General features: G+C 41.6%; 1 protein-coding gene across 6 annotated transcripts in view; it reads right to left on the bottom strand.

The window, feature by feature from the left end:
* Positions 1–66: 66 nt before the first annotated feature.
* The window catches only part of RGL2 (ral guanine nucleotide dissociation stimulator like 2), a 34773-nt gene continuing 13452 nt past the window's right edge, over positions 67–21387 (bottom strand). For 2 of the 6 annotated variants that reach the window (XM_073641968.1, XM_073641967.1), the window contains 16 exons: positions 10529–10606; positions 7182–7345; positions 6601–6660; positions 5012–5279; positions 4240–4458; positions 3811–3914; positions 3629–3713; positions 3495–3557; positions 2585–2659; positions 2410–2442; positions 1834–1955; positions 1571–1669; positions 1399–1495; positions 1012–1278; positions 737–851; positions 67–567 (listed from right to left, as the gene is read on the bottom strand). In XM_073641968.1, the coding sequence (XP_073498069.1) occupies positions 377–567; positions 737–851; positions 1012–1278; positions 1399–1495; positions 1571–1669; positions 1834–1955; positions 2410–2442; positions 2585–2659; positions 3495–3557; positions 3629–3713; positions 3811–3914; positions 4240–4458; positions 5012–5279; positions 6601–6660; positions 7182–7345; positions 10529–10606 (2040 nt within the window). In that variant the 3' untranslated portion in view covers positions 67–376. Of the gene's footprint in view, positions 568–736; positions 852–1011; positions 1279–1398; positions 1496–1570; positions 1670–1833; positions 1956–2409; positions 2443–2584; positions 2660–3494; positions 3558–3628; positions 3714–3810; positions 3915–4239; positions 4459–5011; positions 5280–6600; positions 6661–7181; positions 7346–10528; positions 10607–10686; positions 11058–21387 lie in introns of those variants that run through there. The other 4 variants (XM_073641970.1, XM_073641971.1, XM_073641972.1 and 1 more) reach the window with 4 other exon arrangements.

Below are 21387 nucleotides of genomic sequence, written 5' to 3'. Positions count from 1 at the left end.
GAAGAGCACGCTGAGACTTGTAGTGACTTTTTTTTTTTTTTAAAATATAATATCAGATAAAACATAACATAGAAATACAAACCGATCCGGCCTCGTAGTAACAGTACATAGTGTTTCATGATAGTGTATGGAGGGTTGAGCAGCACTTTCCATGCAGAGCGGTGTCACGTCCGGAGCAGACACCGCGTGACTGGAGCTTGCCTCAGCTCCTGCAGCGTCATTTCTCGTCAGCCAAAAGAAAGTTATTGGTGTTGTAACATCAGAATTAAACCACGTGCAATTGTGGCCATAGGGCCACTGCCCCCAAATAACAAACTAGTAGCCCCCACTGCGACGGAAAATGTCCTTTATGTAGCGTCAGTCCTACAAGTAGATACTAGAAGAGGGACTTAGCAAAGTCTCCAGCTTTGGCCTTGATTTTGGGATAGGTGGCATGGACTTGTGCCTTCAGAAGGTGACGCGCTTCAGGCTGAGGGGCCGCGGCGGGGAGATGTGGACGGACCAGAAAATCCAAGCTGGCCGCACTCATGGCGTAGAAGACGTTGGCGGTCCCTGGGATGAGCAGCTCTGTGGGATCAGATATTACTGCGGTTAGTGAAGCCAAACATGGAAAACTTATTGCTCTGCAATTGTGATATATATCACACAGAACCTCAGGAGAATGACTTATCACATGGGAATATACCCCACACCCAGGATACACCTCTATAGCGGCGTCAGACGCGTGGGATCTCACCTTTATTCCCCGGCAACAGCTGAACAAGTTCATGTGGCCCCTGCAGGTTCATGTGATGTTTCCGGATGATCCGGTCAATCACTGTGGGAGCTTTCTCCTGGCTGCTGATCTGAAACTCAAGATCAAATAGATTATAATTCATGTTGTAGAAGGCTCGGTGCCGACTGTGGCGCTATGGGTGACCCCACGCCCAGTGCTGACTGTGGCGCTATGGGAGACCCCAGCCCAGTGTACATGACTATAGAAGCCCCTGCATCCCACCAGTGTCTCCTCACCCGCACACTCTTGTACACACTGTTCTCCTCTGCTGGCTCCACGCGTGCTCGGATGATGCGGGAGTCTGCATTGAAGTCAGGGAATTTTCCTTGCTCAGTGACGCTCTCAGAAGACGCGCTGTGCTGCGCTGCCATATTTAAAGGGCTGCCACAAGATGCAGAGCGCCTGTGTGTCCGCACCGTCACCGCTGGGGTCAGGAAGCCTTTGTGCGCTGGTTTAGGAGAGCTCTGTGTGTCCAGTGCTGGAACTGAAGGGCTCTTCTGTTGCTATGAGTGAGGATAGATAAAGGACAGTCATTCATAAAGGCCTATGGAATACAAGTGTAATAATTCCCATCCAACAAAATGTTATTAATCCCAAAGGAAAATCAGGGAAAATGTCCATACCGCACTGAGGCCTGGTGTCATCAGCCGCTCGCAGGGTGTATCCCAAGACACCAAGTGCATGCCGGGGCCAAAGGGTGCAGCAATGGAGGCCAGAAGCCTGATAGAGAGAAGCAGACAGTGGTCAGCAGAACGCGAGTGTTAACATGGGAGTGACTGCTGGATTTCTGCTCACTCGGTGCAGTGTGTGATGATCACCGTCGGCTTCACCGTGTTGGGCGGTGTGGTAACAGTCGCATCTTGGTTCGACTCAATGTCACATGAGAGTCGGTAACTGTAAAAGACGACACCAATAAATCAGACGTGTCTACCCCCAGGTGTAGAACAAAACACTCCTGCAGCTTCCCCTTTAAGACAGTTCAGGCTTATGACCATGCTGTCAGGCCATGTTATACTATATTTTGGCTCTCAGCCCCCAATCCTCCTTTCATTATTTACCTCTCATCCTCGCTGATCAGACGCAGTTTCTGGAACCAGCCAGCAAAGTGCGGATCTGACGTCAAGCGATATCCCAGGCAGACGGTCTGCAGAATACGGATCTGAGAAAGCGACTCAAACTCCTGTAGATCGAGCAAAACAATAAGCGAAGAAGAAGAAACAAGGCATCTGAGAATTGCACATTACTGGAGGACTCTGGGTCCAGAGGGGGAGGGTTACGTCTTATAAAATGGGCACAAACAAGTGCGTCCATGGCAGCAATGTGGATTGTTTTTTGTCCTATAGCTGCTCAGATATTCAGATGAAATCTAATCCTCCATTACAGGCCGCGCTTCTGCTCTACAATCTGCTTGTAGTAAATCTCCTGTTTTTTATACAAACCCATCAGATATCTAGAGAGCAGCAGCCAATACTCTGCACCAGCACAATGTGGTCACCCGCTGCAGGAAAGCCACGCAGCCGCATCCCCTTCATTAGCACAGGACATTTAAGCCAAACCATAGACCCCCATAGCACACTGTGTCCGTTTAGCTGGAGGCCCCCTTTATTGCTATGTATAGGTCTCTTTGCACTCACCTTCCTGCGCTTCTCAAAGTTCAGGTATCCATTCTGAAATCAAGAAATAGAAAATCATAAATTGAATAAGATGTCAACGATGAGCCCCGCAGGGTCCAAGAACGCTCCGCAAACAACGACCACAATGCCCGATCATATAATATAGAAATATGGCAGTTCAATAAGGACGCCTCACCTCCAGCTGGTCCCGGATGGCAGAGTCCAGCATAACAAGGTCAGTGAGGAAGACTCCGAGGTACGGGATGACCCCCTGTGCAGAAGGAAATGGCAAGAGGAGTTACCAGTGATGGAGACGCTCACCATCATCCTAACCCCCACCGGGGTGCAAGCTTATATCATGGTGCCTGCAGTGGTAACATATAGGATTGGTATATTGTGATTATATTTGCACTATATGGGCACGATTTATCAAAGCTTTGACTCCAAAATTCTGGCTTAAAAAAAAAAAGCTTACAAAAATGACAAAATTTTGGCACAGCACAAGGCTATGCTAAAATTTTGCAACTTTTGGTGTTTTCATGCCATTTTTGCCCAGCTCTGACAAAGTTGGCAGATCTGGGGCATGATGAGCGGCAGCGCTCCTTACACTACAAATCGGGGACTGGAGTAAGATTTGTGATGAGGCGCGTACTACTTTTTTTTTTAATAACGTGCCGGATTCATACATGCCTCTTAATGAATCAGGAGCGTCTGGCGGCAGTGCGCCCCATGATCAGGATCAGTCTTGATAAATTGGGCACTGTGGCCACTGTAAGGCACCATTATGTAGACTCCATAAATATGGTTTATTTATGGTGATCAGGGTTTGCCATATTTATTTTTAATTAACTGTTAATCGCTATTGCCAGTTGTGGTGACATATACATCTATAATGTGACTGTACACTGGCCACATACAGAGAGATCTCACACCCGCAGTCAGCGCTTCCTCTTCCCCTCTCAGAAGTCTGAGAAAAAGGGAAGGATCACATGAGAACATTTCCAGAAACATCACACCATGTAGAGTCAGGGACTGCGCACGGCACGATGACGTCTAGGACGGCGTATGGCCTCCCAGCTCCGCAGTACAGAAGTAACATGTCTTACCGTGGCCCGGGGGTCTCTGGAGCGGGGGGAGTGTTTTTTGGTTACATCAGAAGTGTCCTGAGACTAAACAGAAGGCAGCGTTATACGAGGCTTTATTACAGCCAAGGAGACACGGACAGGAGGCGACGGCTCACCTGGAAGAGCAGCTCCCTCATCCGGGCGTAATTGTCCTTCTCAGAAAACACCTCGCTCATCTCCTGGTAACTGCGCTGGATTTCCCTGAGTGACATCAGAACAGAATATATAGGTTTATTTCTCAAGTCTGCGACAATGGCCACACACTGAACAATAAGATTTAGAGCGGCGGCGGCCTTACCTGGATGTCTCGGCCCACACTCTCTTCAGCCGGTGCACGGACGTACTCTGCAGGGCCGAGAGGATGGCATAGACCGAGGAGAAGTTCCTGAGATTCCAGCATTCCTAGAACAAATTGTCACTTAGAGGACATATATATATATATATATATATATATTACTGTTACGCCGGAGGGGTCTCTGCATTCGGACGGTCAATAATGCATTATACGGGGTCCAGACTCCGATATCCCACAGACTTACATTACTACAATCTATGGCACGACATTGTGAGAAAAGTCCAGGGCTGTAGAATTATTTCAGTTTGGGTTGGAGGAAGAAAACCTCACAAGTGAGTTTTATAAACGTGTCTATGACATTTCTATGGTCCCGAATACTTGATTATTCAGAACCCGCCACGTCTGCCACATATTAGGTAGGTTTCCGCTCACCTCGGCCACCCTCACCCACTTCTCGATCACCCGCGCCCGCTGCTGAGGCTTCAGCTGAGGGTCTTGAACACACGATGACGTCACAGCCCCTGACAGGCGGTTAAAGTGGCGGACGGTCTCTCTGACAGAGTGACATCGGTCACAGTGGTCTCCTCCCCTGTCTCTTCGAGACCACACAGACCCCAGGCACTCATGTGGGACAACTCTTAAAAAGAGAGACTGCAAGAAAAAAAATAAAATAAGACGAGACCTGGAGCGAGAGTCTTATAATAACTAAATGCTCAGTTCTCCTACAGCAGCGATATCCCTTTATTCCAGTAATCCAGAAAATCCGATAATCAGAATAGAATGTAAATAAAAAACTGGGATTTCCCAGGATCAAAGAGAAAGAATTAGAAAAAAATAAAATAAAATGGCAGAATTTCTAATAACATTTTCAAGATTTCTTAATTTATTTTTTCTACCTTTTTTATCACATCTGAAAGTCCAGAATATTCAATAAGTTGTCATGCATCAGGTCATATTGAGGCCATATTAAGAGAATTTTTCCTCCTTTGCCCCAAGTCTATCATGCTAAGTTAACCCAATACAGTGTCACACTGTGGATCCCCCTGTGCTGTTGTAACCTGATAGGGATGCGGTTGTCGTAACCTTACATTACCCCATGAATTGTCAAAGCCTCGGCCTAATAATTAAAGATCCCCATCTTGCACTCGAGGATTTATACTGTGTATATCTTTGAGAAAGTTGGAGTAGAGATAAGCGTCCTCACCGCCTCCAGGCAGGTCAGCTGCTCGGCCACATATCCGGCGTGGAATGTCAGGACATCTAAGGGGTCGTAGTGGTCGTCCTCTTCTTCCAACAAGGCACCGTCCGCTGTCACCGGCCGCTCCCCGCCAATCACCTCCTGTAGTTTTGTGACCAAATTTGCTTTCTTCAGTCTTACGAAGCAGCGAGACAGTTCTTCCTTCAGGTCTGGGTCCAGTAATATAAAGTCCTCAGGATACTGAGACATCCAGCCACAGAAGAGACCGCTGATACTGAGGACAGAGACAGAGATGTTGTGGTACAAGATGGCGACTGCTGGACATAATGCAAGGGATTAATTGCATGCAGAAGTATGAACTATACCCCTATTACTAAGAAGAGGGGCGCTATATACGGGGGCGCAGAGACAATGATCTCACCCACTACTGAGAAGAGGGGTGCTGCAAATGGCGGCACAGAGACAGTGATCTCCCCTACTACTGAAAAGAGGGTCACTGTATATGGTGGCGCAGAGACAGTGATCTCACCTACTACAGAGAAGAGAGGTGCTGTATATGGGGGCACAGAGACAGTGATCTCCTCTACTACTGAGAAGAGAGGCCCTGTATTTGGGGCGCAGAGACATTGATCTTCTCTACTACTGAGAAGAGGGGCACTGTATACAGGGGCACAGAGACAGTGATCTAACATCAAAAAGGTAGAATAAAATAAATTGAAACAAAATTGCACTCACCATCTCTTTGTATCTTCAAAACTTTGATGGAAAAGTTAAAACATCAGTTGCAGGGGTGAACGTAATGAGGAGAGGATAACAGCTGTCTCACGCCGAACAGTGCTTCATCAGGTGCTGGTATCATTACAAGGACCTGTTGAACGCTGTTCGGCGTGAAATGGCTGTTGTCCTCTTTGCATATGCGGAAACGCACTAAATAGACATGTAAACTACACATGACTGTATTAATAAAGTTTTGATAAGGCCAAATATACTGGGAAAGTATCAAAAACAAAGCAGCTTTGTTTAAAACATGACCGACTAAAAAGAGGCAAAAACGGCAGCGTCAAAAGCTTGATAAAAACTCATGAAGAAAAAAATGCACTCAAAAAAATGATGAAAAAAAACTCAATTAACCTAATAGGAGCAGAAAATCTGCAACATCAAAAACTCACCAAGTATTCATCATGGGACTATAACCTAAGGGGCACAGTCTGACACCCTCACATCAATGAATACTCGTGCACATGTCGCCTTTTTGTCGTGTTGTTTTTCTGTTCAGTTTTGTCTTAGGATTTACTAGTAGCAGCAAAGTGACAGATTCCTGAAGCCTCATTCACACGTTGCTTAATTTTTCCTTGCAGATTTAAATCTGCAGCATGTCAATTCTTTCAGAGTTTTTGCTGCAGATTTCACTCATACAAATGAGCGGGGAAAATGCATCAAAAAAACATGTATTTTAGTCTGCGTTTTTCCTGCACACACCCGTAAGCAACGATTATAAAATATCCAACTGACTAGATAAAAATCAGACCAAAAAGCACCAAAATCAAAAAGTATAATAACAGCAGCCACAGAGGAAAAGCATATGTACTACTCACTCATCATCCTTTCCTCCATAGGAGTTGCCAGTTGCTTGTGGGTAATCATCGTCCTCCAACCTGCAACCACCGGGCACAATTATTCATAGCATAGAAGAGGGCAGCACAGGGGATGGGGGAATATGGGATAGGGATAGAGGGAAGGCTAAAGGGATAGGGATAGAGGGAAGGCTAAAGGGATAGGGATAGAGGGAAGGCTAAAGGGATAGGGATAGAGGGAAGGCTAAAGGGATAGGGATAGAGGGAAGGCTAAATGGATAGGGATAGAGGGAAGGCTAAAGGGATAGGGATAGAGGGAAGGCTAAAGGGATAGGGATAGAGGGAAGGCAAAAAGGATAGGGACAGAGGGAAGGCAAAAGGGATAGGGATAGAGGGAAGGCAAAAGGGATAGGGATAGAGGGAAGGCAAAAGGGATAAGGATAGAGGGAAGGCAAAAAGGATAGGGATAGAGGGAAGGCAAAAGGGATAAGGATAGAGGGAAGGCAAAAGGGATAGAGGGAAGGAAAGGGATTAAAACAAACTATGAAATGAAATTCTGATCTATCGTGTAATATCTGATCACATCGTGTAATATTCCCGACCTGTCCAGCAGCGTTCTCAGCACTTTACGGGTGTTGGTGAAGGTGCGATATGTGGCCAGGAAGGCCGGGATGTAGGTTGTGTCCCCCAGAAGCCGGGCATCAAGCAGATGGAGGACAAGTTTGGGCAGAGTGCCAGCACGAAGAGCTAACACTCTAATGGGAGTCTGAGGAGAGGGAAGCATACAGACAGCATCACGTCAGATCATAAATCCCCATATAATGATGAATCACCGGGTGTCAGTGACACCTTATACTTTGCTATAAGGCGGCGCAGGACATAAATAGCTGTGTACTTATTACAACAAGGGCATGAAGATTTGCATGTAAGCAGAGAGGTGTCCTGTTCAGGGCGCCGCCACTGAAAGTCACCAGCACATCATATAAGAGATAGAAACCTCTACGGGGCCCGGAGCCAAAACTGCAGCAATCACTGGCATCTGGGAAGGAGGCGATGAGACAGTCCTGTCCACCAGCCCAGACAACGCTCTGTGAGCTGCATGAGCAATCACCTGCACACAGCGCTCTCCGGTAGTTTGCTACAATGTATCATTCCAGAATTCACAGAGCATTGTTCAGACTGGATCCTAACCACTTATCAGCAAACACATAGCCAGATACTGTCAGAGGTCTCATTCACTGACAGCATGCACATAGCCAGGTACTGTCAGAGGTCTCATTCACTGACAGCATGCACATAGCCAGGTACTGTCAGAGGTCTCATTCACTGACAGCATGCACATAGCCAGGTACTGTCAGAGGTCTCATTCACTGACAGCATGCACATAGCCAGGTACTGTCATAGGTCTCATTCACTGACAGCATGCACATAGCCAGATAATGTCAGAGGTCTCATTCACTGACAGCATGCGCATAGCCAGGTACTGTCAGAGGTCTCATTCACTGACAGCATGCACATAGCCAGGTACTGTCAGAGTGTCCTCATTCACTGACAGCATGCACATAGCCAGGTACTGTCAGAGTGTCCTCATTCACTGACAGCATGCACATAGCCAGGTACTGTCAGAGTGTCCTCATTCACTGACAGCATGCACATAGCCAGGTACTGTCAGAGTGTCCTCATTCACTGACAGCATGCACATAGCCAGGTACTGTCAGAGTGTCCTCATTCACTGACAGCATGCACATAGCCAGGTACTGTCAGAGTGTCCTCATTCACTGACAGCATGCACATAGCCAGGTACTGTCAGAGTGTCCTCATTCACTGACAGCATGCACATAGCCAGGTACTGTCAGAGTGTCCTCATTCACTGACAGCATGCACATAGCCAGGTACTGTCAGAGTGTCCTCATTCACTGACAGCATGCACATAGCCAGGTACTGTCAGAGTGTCCTCATTCACTGACAGCATGCACATAGCCAGGTACTGTCAGAGTGTCCTCATTCACTGACAGCATGCACATAGCCAGGTACTGTCAGAGTGTCCTCATTCACTGACAGCATGCACATAGCCAGGTACTGTCAGAGTGTCCTCATTCACTGACAGCATGCACATAGCCAGGTACTGTCAGAGGTCTCATTCACTGACAGCGTGCACATAGCCAGGTACTGTCAGAGGTCTCATTCACTGACAGCATGCACATAGCCAGGTACTGTCAGAGGTCTCATTCACTGACAGCATGCACATAGCCAGGTACTGTCAGAGGTCTCATTCACTGACAGCGTGCACATAGCCAGACACTGTCAGAGGTCTCATTCACTGACAGCATGCACATAGCCAGATAATGTCAGAGGTCTCATTCACTGACAGCGTGCACATAGCCAGGTACTGTCAGAGGTCTCATTCAATGACAGCGTGCACATAGCCAGACACTGTCAGAGGTCTCATTCACTGACAGCATGCACATAGCCAGATAATGTCAGAGGTCTCATTCACTGACAGCATGCACATAGCCAGACACTGTCAGAGGTCTCATTCACTGACAGCATGCACATAGCCAGATAATGTCAGAGGTCTCATTCACTGACAGCATGCGCATAGCCAGGTACTGTCAGAGGTCTCATTCACTGACAGCATGCACATAGCCAGGTACTGTCAGAGTGTCCTCATTCACTGACAGCATGCACATAGCCAGGTACTGTCAGAGTGTCCTCATTCACTGACAGCATGCACATAGCCAGGTACTGTCAGAGTGTCCTCATTCACTGACAGCATGCACATAGCCAGGTACTGTCAGAGTGTCCTCATTCACTGACAGCATGCACATAGCCAGGTACTGTCAGAGTGTCCTCATTCACTGACAGCATGCACATAGCCAGGTACTGTCAGAGTGTCCTCATTCACTGACAGCATGCACATAGCCAGGTACTGTCAGAGTGTCCTCATTCACTGACAGCATGCACATAGCCAGGTACTGTCAGAGTGTCCTCATTCACTGACAGCATGCACATAGCCAGGTACTGTCAGAGTGTCCTCATTCACTGACAGCATGCACATAGCCAGGTACTGTCAGAGTGTCCTCATTCACTGACAGCATGCACATAGCCAGGTACTGTCAGAGTGTCCTCATTCACTGACAGCATGCACATAGCCAGGTACTGTCAGAGGTCTCATTCACTGACAGCGTGCACATAGCCAGGTACTGTCAGAGGTCTCATTCACTGACAGCATGCACATAGCCAGGTACTGTCAGAGGTCTCATTCACTGACAGCATGCACATAGCCAGGTACTGTCAGAGGTCTCATTCACTGACAGCGTGCACATAGCCAGACACTGTCAGAGGTCTCATTCACTGACAGCATGCACATAGCCAGATAATGTCAGAGGTCTCATTCACTGACAGCGTGCACATAGCCAGGTACTGTCAGAGGTCTCATTCAATGACAGCGTGCACATAGCCAGACACTGTCAGAGGTCTCATTCACTGACAGCATGCACATAGCCAGATAATGTCAGAGGTCTCATTCACTGACAGCATGCACATAGCCAGACACTGTCAGAGGTCTCATTCACTGACAGCATGCACATAGCCAGGTACTGTCAGAGGTCTCATTCACTGACAGCCAGTACAGATAATAAAAGATAGAAAACTATAAGTTATTAAATCATTGATCATTTAAACAGAACCAGAGATTCCCTTTAAGTGATGAGGGTGGAATGGGACTTGTTGGCTCGGGATCTGGTGACTGCACTCGGGAAAATCATTTGCATTTCGCCTGTTCAGGGCACGACCCAATATTACTGTCCGGCATAACAGACTCCCAGGTTGGGGAAAAATTAACCACTGATGCAATAATCATCTTATTATCTATAGGATTTCTCGTAAGCAGCAATGATGGCTCCGCACACGGCACAGGCAGGTTAGTGGTAGGTGTACAGTATATTACCTGCTGGGAGTTGGCATTGCGCAGATATACACTGTATATAACACCGTCCCGCTCCTCGTCTCCTTCATGCTGCAAGACCTGGAAGAAGTACAACATAAATCACACCGAGGGCAGGAGGACCGGAGGCGAAATCCAGACAGAAAGCCCAATGCACAAACCTGCAGCCATCTCATCATGCATCACACAGCCCCGCAGCACCGAGCGGATGGGGCACACCTCACCTTGCCAGGCAGAAGGTACCACGTCGTTTTAGAGGCGACACAGGGACCTCCCCGTGACAGGCAGCTCAGGGCCACATTCATAGAAAGGAAACCAGATGTTGAGGGAGGGAAGGACAAGCAGCGCGCAGACGGGGAGGCGGCTGGAGGGGCGCACGGGGCGGCACTGGGGTTAGGAGGGTAAAGCCAAGAGGGGAAAAGAAAGAACAGGAGGCGAACGCAAAGGGTTAATGTCAGCTCGAAAATAGTCTGCAAGAATAATATCTGAATCCCAGGTGTCTACACTTCCGGAAAAAGACACGTGTTCCTACAGGTAAATACAGTGTGCGGCAGCTACGCCCTACAAAACCGGTTCCAGCTGTGAATATTCATAGGCACATAGTGTACGCACGCACGGTGTGCGGCCAGGGCACGGGTCACGCCAATATGTGCAGCCAAACAAAAATGCGGATTTTTTTTTTTTCTTTTTATAAGAGACACAAAGTCACAAATCGGAGAAAATTCCAATAAAATACAAATAGTAGAAAACCGTTGTGATCTTCAGCTGCGATAGCGAATACCTTATAAGCTCGGCTCATCCTGTGCTGTGCTGATAGCGGAGGGTCACTGTCCGGCTCACTATCCTGCTGGATGGCAGAGGGGCCGTCCGCCTATCTCCCAATCAGCCCACACACAGCTGAGGATCTGCACACACTTTCCCTCATGGATCTCCTGATTTTCAGCTGGATGTTCCTATAGTTATTCACTCAGAGTGACTGTGGAGATCCTGCAGATCTGTGACCGCAGCTGACTTCTTCTAGCTGCGATGTTTGGTCAGGAATTGCCGCACTTCTGATCAGTGTGAATCCTCCTCTACTCCTGGATCACTCTGATCTCCTCCTGGATCACTCTGACCTCCTCCTCGATCACTCTGATCTCCTCCTGGATCACTCTGACCTCCTCCTGGATCACTCTGATCTCCTTCCTGGATCATTCTGATCTACTCCTGGATCACTCTGACCTCCTCCTGGATCACTCTGACCTCCTCCTGGATCACTCTGATCTACTCATGGATCACTCTGATCTACTCCTGGATCACTCTGACCTCCTCCTGGATAACTCTGATCTCCTCCTGGATCACTCTGATCTACTCCTGGATCACTCTGACCTCATCCTGGATCACTCTGATCTCCTCCTGGATCACTCTGATCTCCTCCTGGATCACTCTGATCTCCTCCTGGATCACTCTGATCTACCCCTGGATCACTCTGATCTCCTCCTGGATCATTCTGATCTCCTCCTGGATCACTCTGATCTCCTCCTGGATCATTCTGATCTCCTCCTGGATCACTCTGATCTCCTCCTGGATCACTCTGATCTCCTCCTCCGGACGGGGTCTACATGTTTTCGGGATGTAGATTTATTCCATTTGTCTAAATCTTGCTGAGACGGTCGGGTTCCCATTGTCATACTGTTAAAAGGACAAATGCGCCTTTTGTAGGTTGTTCATATCAGTGTTTCACTTTTTCCTTATTATTCCATTTATATTATAATAAAAACTTTAAAAAATAAAATAATAAAGCGATGATGTTCAATGCAGATATCAGCAATGGAATTAACTGTTCAGTTTATGATCTGAGCGTACGTAGCAATATATTATCCTTACACTATAACTAAATGCTTTAATGGGTTATGTAAATGTTAGAGATAGGTCCAACATTGCAACCAATATTTCTGATGGACCCCCTGCGTTCTGTGTATACAGCTCCGCTGCAGAGAACGACTGCAACCTTCAGACATTAAGGACAATTGTAGCTTCAGCTTTGTGGGAACAGTTTGGAGAAGACCCTTTCCTGACTCCCACCAAAGCCTTCACAAAAAAAGTAGAAGCCGTTATATCTCAAGAGGGGTGACTTCATATTAATGTCTATGGATGCAGAATGGGAGGTAAATGTGAAGGGGGCACATACTTTTATTCATGTAGTGCATGTTTCCCCACGGGTGTAAGACTCCATACATTGTGTAGTAGCCGTTCTCAGCTTCTCGAGCTCTGGTCTTATTGAAATGAATAGGAGCAGAGCCGCAGTACCTGAGAACGCCACTACACAATGTGTGGCGCTGTGCTGTCCCACTCTGCACACTGTGGACTTCTGCCAGCTAATTTTTGGGGGCACCATTTATTGCTCCCCTAACCCCAACAACAACAACAATCAGATTTATGGCGGCAGGAAGGTAGAAAAATAGACAATTATTTCCTTTAGTTGATTTAATGGCCGTTTTTTTTTTTTTTTTCAGAAATGAAGAGAATCTTTTCTTATCAAGCCCAAGGTCTGATATCGTGTCATTGTGACAGGTCTGAGAGTGAAATGCGTCGTTTCCTGGGAATGATCCTGGACGTTCGGCGATGACCCTGACGGGATCCTTGATGGACGTTTCCATGTTAATGGCTCGTGATGAGGCTAATAATGCTGACGTCCGGAGCTCGGGGCTTATTCATTGCCCTGACGTTACGTCACAGTCATCGCCCCTCACCAGATCTCACAATACAAGCTGTGTGCATTATTACATGGGTCTATTAGACCTGATGAAACTGTTGTACTTTTTATGTTGCTATATATTTTTTTTTTTTTTCAAATGCTTTTATAAAAATGTCAGCACAGAAATAAGGGATACAGAAAAGAGAGGAAGGGACTGAAAAAACGACATTGTTTATGATCAATATGCTGATAATAATGTCAGGGTTATAGAGACTTTTTTGATCGGGGTCGCACCGCGCTCCGTGTGTTGTGTCTCATCTACACTATTAGGGAATCAGATAATTGGAGTTGTATCAATCCTGATAGGAGTTATACATGTAAAGCCATTTTCTTTCTCATTCCCGGTTACTGGGATGTAACACGCAGACAAGGACAAGGCGGAAGTCACCAACTAAACTATTTATTCTCTTAACACAGAGATGAAAGGGTTAATTTTGCAAGGAGTCAATTGTTTAAGTGCAGGATATTAAGTAATACAATATTAGCAAAAATGACAATAAACGTACTAGAACAGTTGCAGTACGGATTCTCTGTCCTATCCAACTATTTCCCCAATAGGAGCGATGCCCTAATGTCCCTTGTGTGATCCCTCCCAAGGGCGGCGCTCACCACTATGAGGCCACACGAGAATGTCTCTTCGGCGCGCTTCCCCTTTGGTTATAGGCACTAACAGGGTCACTGGTATTTCCCGCTAGGCCACAAGTCCTCCTGACAAAGTCATGTAATGCTCTATGGGCCCTCCTCACACTGGCCAGCCCCGTCCTAGCTGCTCCACTGCCCCAGACCAAACCCTGTACCGTACAAAAGCGCTGGCAATAACGGCCCGATTCACTCACCACAGCGGGCGTCCACTTCTGGATGGCGGCCCGCACTCGGTCTTCAGTGCTTGACCTGCGACGGTCGACTATCGGGCCGTGACAGATAAGGGCTGGGCCTTCGGTCTTGACCGACGTAGTTCAGATCCCAGGTCTTAACTGGCGTCAACCAGATCTCGCTCACTGGCTCACGACGTCCTGCCTATCTAGTTCCCCAAGCGTGTCTCGGCTGCGGCGTCCCTCTGCGCAGACATCCCGCTGGTTTCACTTGTTGGCGCCAACTTCCCACTTCACTCTGGCTTTTTATATCGGGTAACTGCGCCACAGGTGTCACGTGACCAGGTGCTCTCTTTTGATCCGTCCTTCCTGAAACACTTCTCCCATCCTTTTGTTCCGCAGGGTTCCGTTTGGACAGTAGATGGTGATCTCCAGTCACAAATCCTGCACAACGCTGAGGAACCTCATTTTCCACAGCGCACCCCTTTACATGTCCTGAGGATTTTATCTCCACGTATACCCTTATTGAATATAATGAGTCCGAGTGTATTCAGTCTCTGCTCACCCTGCCTGACTGACAGCTGCAGCTTGTACTGAGCAGTGTGAGATCTCAGCAGGTAGGAGGGACACTGAGGGGCTGTCAATCAACTAGGTGGGCAAAGGAAGAGGGTAAATTTCCAAATAGCATCACACAGCCAGTCTGACTGTTACCATAAGTACACCAGCCTCATCAGGTCTAAGAGATCTATTTAACAATCTATACAGTTTATATTCTAAAATCTGATAACCTATTTGCTTTAAAGCAAACCTGTCATTAGATTCATGCTGTCTGAAACACAGGCAGCATAAATCAGACACTGGCTGCACGATTAAAGCCAGGTATGTTTTCCTCCGTAATGCTGCAGCGTAAACATATTTTGAAAAGTTGTCCAGGGACTATGTGTCCTCGATGACTAATCCAAAGCTAGTCCCAGGTGACTACACCCCATCCTTTGACTACCAGGTCGATATGTATACATACGCAGGGAGAGACCTGTCAGTCATAGGGAGCAGAGTGGGAGCAGCCGACCAGGGATCAGCCTCAGATTAGTCCTGCTTCTCCCTATGGTCCCCGGACAGCTTTTCAAACATGTTCCCACTGCCATCATTATAAGTTAGTTTCCAATGTGCTGCACATACAGAATAAGGAAAATCTGTGGAAAAGCTGTGCAAGCAAGATGCGGGAAACACAAAGAGGAGGGCTGCAAAGAAAAGGGCTGCAAAGACGGCTGCTGGCTGCAAGAAACACTTTGTGGCTGTGATTTCTGGCAAAAGGACGTAGGACGTATTAGTCCAGCCCTGGTGCTCTTACTGATCCTGCGCCGATATTATACGTATACAATGCACAATATGAAATGTTTCAACAAAATTTGCAGGATTTGTCATTCACTGTTTACACTGATATCATCTGTTTCTCCCTGTCACTCGCGGTCATTCACGGAGTCACTGCCATGTTCAACACTATACAATACATTACACACCTACATATATATTCTATACACTACACATTACACACATACATATATACTCTGTACAATATACATTACACACATACATATATACTCTGTACAATATACATTACACACATACATATATACTCTGTACACTATACATTACACACCTACATATATACTCTGTACAATATACATTACACACCTACATATATACTCTGTACAATATACATTACACACCTACATATATACTCTGTACAATATACATTACACACATACATATATACTCTATACACTATACATTATACACATACTCTATACACTATACATTACACACATACATATATACTCTGTACAATATACATTACACACATACATATATACTCTATACACTATACATTACACACATACTCTATACACTATACATTACACACATACATATATACTCTATACACTATACATTACACACATACATATATACTCTATACACTATACATTACACACATACATATATACTCTATACACTATACATTACACACATACATATATACTCTATACACTATACATTACACACATACATATATACTCTGTACACTATACATTACACACATACATATATACTCTATACAATATACATTACACACATACATATATACTCTATACACTATACATTACACACATACATATATACTCTATACACTATACATTACACACATACATATATACTCTGTACACTATACATTACACACATACATATATACTCTATACACTATACATTATACACCTACTCTATACACTATACATTACACACATAGAGTATATACTCTGTACACTATACATTACACACATACATATATACTCTGTACAATATACATTACACACCTACATATATACTCTGTACAATATACATTACACACATACATATATACTCTATACACTATACATTATACACATACTCTATACACTATACATTACACACATACATATATACTCTATACACTATACATTACACACATACTCTATACACTATACATTACACACATACATATATACTCTATACACTATACATTACACACATACATATATACTCTATACACTATACATTACACACATACATATATACTCTGTACACTATACATTACACACATACATATATACTCTATACACTATACATTATACACCTACTCTATACACTATACATTACACACATACATATATACTCTATACACTATACATTACACACATACATATATACTCTGTACACTATACATTACACACATACATATATACTCTATACACTATACATTACACACATACATATAAACTCTATACAATATACATTACACACATACATATATACTCTGTACAATATACATTACACACATACATGTATACTCTATACACTATACATTACACACATACATATATACTCTATACAATATACATTACACACATACATATATACTCTGTACAATATACATTACACACATAGAGTATATACTCTGTACACTATACATTACACACATACATATATACTCTATACACTATACATTACACACATACATATATACTCTATACACTATACATTACACACATACATATAAACTCTATACAATATACATTACACACATACATATATACTCTGTACAATATACATTACACACATACATATAAACTCTATACAATATACATTACACACATACATATATACTCTGTACAATATACATTACACACATACATATATACTCTATACACTATACATTACACACATACATATAAACTCTATACAATATACATTACACACATACATATATACTCTGTACAATATACATTACACACATACATATATACTCTGTACACTATACATTACACACATACATATATACTCTATACACTATACATTATACACCTACTCTATACACTATACATTACACACATACATATATACTCTATACACTATACATTACACACATACATATATACTCTGTACACTATACATTACACACATACATATATACTCTATACACTATACATTACACACATACATATAAACTCTATACAATATACATTACACACATACATATATACTCTGTACAATATACATTACACACATACATGTATACTCTATACACTATACATTACACACATACATATATACTCTATACAATATACATTACACACATACATATATACTCTGTACAATATACATTACACACATAGAGTATATACTCTGTACACTATACATTACACACATACATATATACTCTATACACTATACATTACACACATACATATATACTCTATACACTATACATTACACACATACATATATACTCTATACACTATACATTATACACCTACTCTATACACTATACATTACACACATAGAGTATATACTCTGTACACTATACATTACACACATACATATATACTCTGTACAATATACATTACACACATACATATAAACTCTATACAATATACATTACACACATACATATATACTCTGTACAATATACATTACACACATAGAGTATATACTCTGTACAATATACATTACACACATACATATATACTCTATGCAATATACATTACACACATACATGTATACTCTATACACTATACATTACACACATACATATATACTCTATACAATATACATTACACACATACATATATACTCTGTACAATATACATTACACACATAGAGTATATACTCTGTACAATATACATTACACACATACATATATACTCTGTACAATATACATTACACACATACATATATACTCTATACAATATACATTACACACATACATATATACTCTACAATATACATTACACACATACATATATACTCTATGCAATATACATTACACACATACATGTATACTCTATACAATATACATTACACAAATACATATATACTCTGTACAATATACATTACACACATACTCTATACAATATACATTATACACCTACTCTATACACTATACATTACACACATACATATATACTCTATACACTATACATTATACACCTACTCTATACACTATACATTACACACATACTCTATACACTATACATTACACACATAGAGTATATACTCTGTACACTATACATTACACACATACATATATACTCTATACAATATACATTAAACACATACATATATACTCTGTACAATATACATTACACACATACATATATACTCTGTACAATATACATTACACACATACATATATACTCTATACAATATACATTACACACATACATATATACTCTGTACACTATACATTACACACATACATATATACTCTATACAATATACATTACACACATACATATATACTCTGTACACTATACATTACACACATACATATATACTCTGTACAATATACATTACACACATACATATATACTCTATACAATATACATTACACACATACATATATACTCTGTACAATATACATTACACACATACATATATACTCTATACAATATACATTACACACATACATATATACTCTGTACACTATACATTACACACATACATATATACTCTATACACTATACATTACACACATACATATATACTCTGTACACTATACATTACACACATACATATATACTCTATACAATATACATTACACACATACATATATACTCTGTACACTATACATTACACACATACATATATACTCTATACAATATACATTACACACATACATATATACTCTGTACACTATACATTACACACATACATATATACTCTATACAATATACATTACACACATACATATATACTCTATACAATATACATTACATACATAGAGTATATACTCTGTACAATATACATTACACACATACATATATACTCTGTACAATACATTACACACATACATATATACTCTATACAATATACATTACACACATAGAGTATATACTCTGTACACTATACATTACACACATACATATATACTCTATACAATATACATTACACACAGAGTATATACTCTGTACAATATACATTACACACATACATATATACTCTATACACTATACATTACACACATAGAGTATATACTCTGTACAATATACATTACACACATACATATATACTCTGTACAATATACATTACACACATAGAGTATATACTCTGTACACTATACATTACACACACACATATATACTCTATACAATATACATTACATACATAGAGTATATACTCTGTACAATATACATTACACACATACATATATACTCTGTATACTATACATTACACACATACATATATACTCTATACACTATACATTATACACCTACTCTATACACTATACATTACACACATACATATATACTCTATACAATATACATTACACATATACAATATACATTACACACAGAGTATATACTCTGTACAATATACATTACACACATACATATATACTCTGTACACTATACATTACACACATACATATATACTCTATACACTATACACCTACTCTATACACTATACATTACACACATACATATATACTCTATACAATATACATTACACACATACATATATACTCTATACAATATACATTACACACATAGAGTATATACTCTGTACAATATACATTACACACATACATATATACTCTATCCAATATACATTACACACATACATATATACTCTGTACAATATACATTACACACATACATATATACTCTGTACAATATACATTACACACATACATATATACTCTGTACAATATACATTACACACATACATATATACTCTATACAATATACATTACACACATAGAGTATATACTCTGTACACTATACATTACACACACATATATACTCTATACAATATACATTACACACATACATATATACTCTATACAATATACATTACACACATACATATTCTATACACTATACATTACACACATAGAGTATATACTCTGTACAATATACATTATACACATACATATATACTCTATACAATATACATTACACACATAGAGTATATACTCTGTACAATATACATTATACACACACATATATACTCTATACAATATACATTACATACATAGAGTATATACTCTGTACAATATACATTACACACATACATATATACTCTATGCAATATACATTACACACATACATATATACTCTGTACAATATACATTACACACATACATATATACTCTGTACACTATACATTACACACATACATATATACTCTATACAATATACATTACACACATAGAGTATATACTCTGTACACTATACATTACACACATACATATATACTCTGTACAATATACATTACACACATACATATATACTCTATACAATATACATTACACACATACATATATACTCTATACAATATACATTACACACATACATATATACTCTGTACACTATACATTACACACATACATATATACTCTATACAATATACATTACATACATAGAGTATATACTCTACAATATACATTACACACATACATATATACTCTATACAATACATTACACACCTACATCTTCTATACACTATACACTACACACATACATATATACTCTGTACACTATACATTACACACGTACAGTACAGACCAAAAGTTTGGACACAGCTTCTCATTTAAAGATTTTTCTGTATTTTCATGACTATGAAAATTGTCCATTCACACTGAAGGCATCAAAACTATGAATTAACACATGTGGAATTATATACTTAACAAAAAAGTGTGAAACTACTGAAAATATGTCTTATATTCTAGGTTCTTCAAAGTAGCCACCTTTTGTTTTGATGACTGCTTTGCACAC

Source organism: Phyllobates terribilis, unplaced genomic scaffold (genome assembly GCF_046119375.1).
Source record: "Phyllobates terribilis strain yellow unplaced genomic scaffold, ASM4611937v1 Scaffold_7__3_contigs__length_470593459, whole genome shotgun sequence".
NCBI lineage: Eukaryota > Metazoa > Chordata > Amphibia > Anura > Dendrobatidae > Phyllobates > Phyllobates terribilis.
The sequence above is the reverse complement of the archived record's forward strand: the minus strand, read 5'-3'. Positions and strand labels throughout refer to the sequence as shown.